The following is a 4,954-nucleotide window of genomic DNA, read 5'->3' on the forward strand; positions in this document are numbered from 1 at the left end:
ATCGAAAACTGTCCAACATTTGCTTTTTAAATCTTCATGTACGCCATATATGAAATTAAGCTGAGTATTGTTGAGATACGGACAAAAAATATGTTGTAAATGAATAAATGCTTTAGAAACAGACATTACATACACCTTTCACTGTAGTGGTTTGTATAGAAATATTATAAATTAAAGAGAAATGTTATAAAGTAATGAAATTACTGTAGAGATTAGCTTGATTTGTTTTCATAAAGAGAAGCAAGTTGAGAGAGATTCTTGGATCTGGATCCGCCCCCTGATCTGGATCCACAAACGTATCCATCCACCGAGTTTTGTGGAAACCATTCCGCTAGTTTTTGTTTAATCTTGCTTACGAACAAAGCATCCAAACCAACCAACAAACAACGCAAAAGACGAAAAACAACCCTTTCTATTTACAGCAGCTGGAATCCTCCTATCCACCAAGCTCCTCCTCCTCCTGCCGGTGGCACTAATCACCCGCCATAGCGCTGCTTTGTTGTGAGTGCAGCAGCAGCACGAACACACAGAAGGTTACGACGAGGTTATTTCCTCTGACTGCAGCAGGAGCCGTGCACACGTAGGAGGAGACGCCATCCAGCTGCAGCGGAGGAGCAGCTCACCTGAGGGCAGATACTCAAGAGACGAGCGTCAGTTTGCGTCCTGCGCGGTTTGCACGAAGCTCTTGTTGTTTTTCTGCATCTCTGCAGCATCAAGGAGGGAGATCTCCGGGCGATACGAGGATCCATGAGAGGCGCTTCGAGCAGCACACCGCTTCAGTATCACGGTAGGCCACAGTGAGGCTGGTGGATTCACTGGTGCAGGAAGACACTGAGCACCAGAGACCACCGCTGCAGGAATGAGATGCAAAAAAAAAAAAAAAAAATCAAACCTGTGAGATTCAATGAGAGAGAAGGCTTTTTGCAAATGAGCAGAATTGATCCAGTGAAATGTTGCAGAAAAGCACCTGTACTGTATGTTTTTATTGCATTAGTGCTATAATAGAATGCAGCTCTATAATGATGTAAAGAAGTGTCCACACATCCAGCTGCCCTCGTGCATGTGCAGGTTGTGTGGGGGATCAGCAGCCATGGATGCTGGGAGGCTGGAGCAGCAGGTGGCCAGTGTGGAGAGAGGCATCGCCTTCCTGCAGCAGGAGCACCTGGCCATGCTGACCGGCCTGCAGCTGGAGATCACACACCTGAAGAGGCGCTGTCATGGTCAGTCCACCGGTGACCCTCTCCATCTCCTTCTTTACGTGTCTCTTAAAATCATCGTCATTGTGTCTCACCCTGGCTCATCTACTTCTACTGCTCCTGTCTGCAGAGCTGAGCTGTGAGCTGGACTCCAGGTTTCCTGACAGAAACACAGCAGGTGAGACACTACAGCTGCTCGCTGATCTGTGGGTGAGGCTGAAATTTTATATCATAATAACTGAGGGGAAGGTGCAATGGCTGCAAAGAGGAGGCCGGGAAATTCACTAAGGACGTCACAATAGAAAATGTACAGTGATGAGCTGTACAACATTAGTTTTACATCCATTTGCCTGATTATAAACATGAGTTCTGATTATGTTAACTCATATTTCAGCAGTGTAAGGTTCCATGTATACAGACTATAGCTTTCATAGTTTCCTCTGCCAAGGAAAATGTGTTTTCGTCTGTGTTTGTTTGTCAGTTAGCAGGATTACATAACCATAACAGAGAGGTGGAGCGTGAAACCAATCAATTTTAGTGCAGACCTGGATCAGGGGAGGAGATCTTCACATAAGCCGTTTTCAGACATGTCCTGCAGAGGAACTTCAGAGAATTGGATCCGTACTTTCTCAGCAGTTCATCTTCATGCACATCACAGCAGGAGATTCTCTGCTCAGACGAGTTCACAACAGCAACAAATAATCCTCAGGATTCAGGGGTGGTGCAGCAGGCGGAGGCAGTAACGTGCTCTGCTGCGCACATGACTTTGTTTACAGCTCATCGACAACAGTGTTGGCTCTTATCGCCACAAACTCTCATGTCAACTTTGTCAGTGCCTGGCAGCACTTTTCTAACCTGAGATATTTATATTATTTAGTTTTTGTCACGTGTTAGAGGCATCATCAACCGATCCTGCAGAGGATCCCCTGCTGTTTTCTCACATCGGACTTTCTGCAGACTTTACACTAGGGGGCCAGGCGGAGAAAGCTCGGAGGCTCTCACTCGAACATTTGCGTTCACACATACAGAAACATAAAAACTGCGGTGGACCTGCAGAGTTCAGTGCATGTCTGAAAGCGGCTATATAGAACTATTTCATATCTATAAATTGACTCAATAGAAACTTTTTTTCTCTTCTCTGAAGCTTTCTCAAGACAACTGGCTAATTTTTAAGTTTTATATGTAAACAACTAACTCAGTCTTTGTGCATCATCCATTTTTACGAAATCTAAATCTTTATATATGTGTATTATATATCAATAATGCACATATATGCCCAACAAATGAGGGAACACAGAAAAGCCAAGTGAAAAGAAAAATGTATTAAATGCGATATGAGAAGGATTGATGAAGCAGAAAGTTGTTTGTATACAGTGCAGTCATTTTGTGTGTATATGTGTTTCTCAGAAGAGGAAGCGGAGCTGGCTGCACGTTGTGAGGCTGCAGAGCGTCTCCTGGAAGACCAGCAGTGCATGATGGTCGCTGTGCGTGGTGAGCTGCGGGCGGGCCGGGCTCGGACATCAGCACTCAGTAGGAGCCTCAGGGACGAAGAGCGGCATTTCCTGGAGGAACTGAAACGACGCAGCCACAAGATCACGCTGCTGAGTCGTGAGCTGCAACGCCAAAACGTCACCACGACGACCCTCTGCCACGAGCTCCACACCGCACGCTTAAAACTGTTCCATCAACGGCAGAGCGCCGAGTCTGCTGCGGAAGGAGGGGAGGAACCCAGAGGACAGGATGGAGAAGGAGAAGGAGAAGAAGAAGAGGAGGACGAAGACGATGATGAAGATGAAGGGGACAGCTCAGACTGGCTTCTGTCTCCACCTCCTCCCGCCTCCCCCAGCCAAACAGAGGAGCGACACAGGAGGCGTGTCACCCTGAGGGAGGAGCGGGTCAGGGCGTGCGTCCCGCAGGAGAGAGTGACGTCACCGCAGCGGCCACACTCCATGCCCGACCCCGCCCTCTTCTTGGTGCCACTTAGATTCCGCCTCCTGCGTTTGAACCGACCAATCACAATGCAGGGCGCGGAGGGGATGGAGGACGAGTGGGAGGATATCGAGGACAGCAGGGTGCACAGGAGGGTGGACATGGGAGCAGGGGAGGGAGAAACCGCTCTGTGATGACGATGGAGAGGTGGCGTTGTCTTCCAGCAGGTGTCGGCCGACCTCGGTCAACACGTGATGTGGTTATTCTAGAAAAAGATGAGGGAGATGTAACCTTGTGATTGTCCGTAGAGTTAGAGGTAGTTGCACAGGCGCGAGTGATCGATCTACACGTAGACACAGTAGCGCAAATTGTCACATTGATGGAACGACATGCTACTTGGAAATTACGAGGAAACGAGTGGGTCAGCAAAGAGTGAACAGCGGTACAGTTTTATAAATGGATGCCTTTTGGTTTTAACAACACAGCTTTTGCCTGTAAGTAGTAGCCTTTGCCTCTGGGTGTGTGAACATTGGTCTGTGCCATTCAACCAGCGTCCAGGTGCAGAAAGTCACTCGTGAAGGCAGTGTAGGGACATTTTGTATGATTTGCACTTTATTAAATTCATGCAATGTGCCTAATAATGGCAGAACGATACTCCTCTTGTCATGTTGTCTGTTTTCAGGGTTTTTAAAAGGTTTCTTCGCAGCAGACATTTTGTCAGTGTAAAAAAAAAACCAACCGTGTCACTGATGACATTAACAAAAGGCTCTGTTCTGTGTCAACGTCTCAGTGGGTCACGTGTGTATGTATACGTCAGCATGAACAATGCAAGGACACAGAAATGGAAGCAGCGAAATGGAATTCAGCCATCATTCATTTGATCATTTAGACCTGTGTTTTTCCTCCTGTGACCATAAATCCTTGTGTTATTGAGTCTCGGTTATCAATCCATCCATTACACCCTTTATCCCTTGAGGGTCGTGTCCAGCTGATATTTCTGCAGAGGTGTAAGCATCAGTGTTCATATCAGTACAACATATATGAAAGATTTTGTCCTACAGAAATGTACAATTTTAGAGTGAATATCCGCAATGAAATCATGCAGATGAACCCGAAACCTCAAGCAACAGATAACACAACATCTGATATGATCTGCGGCGGCAGCACAGACGCACAAAAGAGAAGTGGAGAGCAAACCTCAACACACAAATTCTCTTGTTGACATCATTACTGTACCAGGTCGCAGTTCAGATCATAAAGAAATGTATTGCTACCAGGTGTAGCATTCAAATATTATCATATATAGCAATGAGAAATGTTAAGAGATGTGGGGGAGAGAGAGTCTGAAAGACAAAAATTAAGAAACTGCACACAGATTTATTTGCAATGCACCCACTAATTCATATTTATATATATATGAAGGTTTATTTTTCCATTTTTATCAATTTATTTATCTTAACTAATTTCAACTCTCTTTGTGTTTGAAAATATACAAATGAATTGAGAAAGAAAGTTTTAATTACAATCTAGATTTTCAAATCCATTTATCAACTCGGTGATTCCTTTATTAACAATTATAAGGAGTCATTCAATTAACATATTTTATTTAATCACTGACACAAAACTACACTTGTCTCAGAGCAAATGTCCCATTCTAGACTGTTCCCACTGTTGTCTTGGCGACCGTGCTCGGAATGTTAATGTTCCTCTGCAGCGCTGCCATGGCAACCGCGGAGCTCCATCGTTTCCAGCTCACTCCTCAAATTGTGCAAGCCGAGCGGAGCCTGAACACTGGAGGTTTGTTTCCAGGACTTTGTGTTTGGAGAAGG

At 45.4% G+C, this 4,954-nt stretch overlaps 1 protein-coding gene across 2 annotated transcripts; it reads left to right on the forward strand.

Moving 5' to 3' along the window:
- The first annotated feature begins 467 nt into the window (after positions 1–467).
- Positions 468–3,779, forward strand: si:ch211-274p24.4 (coiled-coil domain-containing protein 92). Of its 2 annotated transcripts, none has more exons than XM_034607169.1 (4): positions 468–878; positions 921–1,220; positions 1,327–1,374; positions 2,604–3,779. In XM_034607169.1, exons 2-4 carry the CDS (start codon positions 1,007–1,009, stop codon positions 3,317–3,319), a joined length of 978 nt encoding a protein of 325 aa, XP_034463060.1. In that variant the 5' UTR covers positions 468–878; positions 921–1,006; the 3' UTR covers positions 3,320–3,779. The 2 variants fall into 2 exon arrangements, with proteins under 2 accessions (XP_034463060.1, XP_034463061.1); XM_034607170.1 differs by having other exon boundaries at positions 470–787; positions 1,069–1,220.
- Positions 3,780–4,954: the final 1,175 nt, after the last annotated feature.

The sequence above is a fragment of the Hippoglossus hippoglossus genome, chromosome 14 (assembly GCF_009819705.1).
Source record: "Hippoglossus hippoglossus isolate fHipHip1 chromosome 14, fHipHip1.pri, whole genome shotgun sequence".
In the NCBI taxonomy this organism is placed as follows: Eukaryota; Metazoa; Chordata; class Actinopteri; order Pleuronectiformes; family Pleuronectidae; genus Hippoglossus; species Hippoglossus hippoglossus.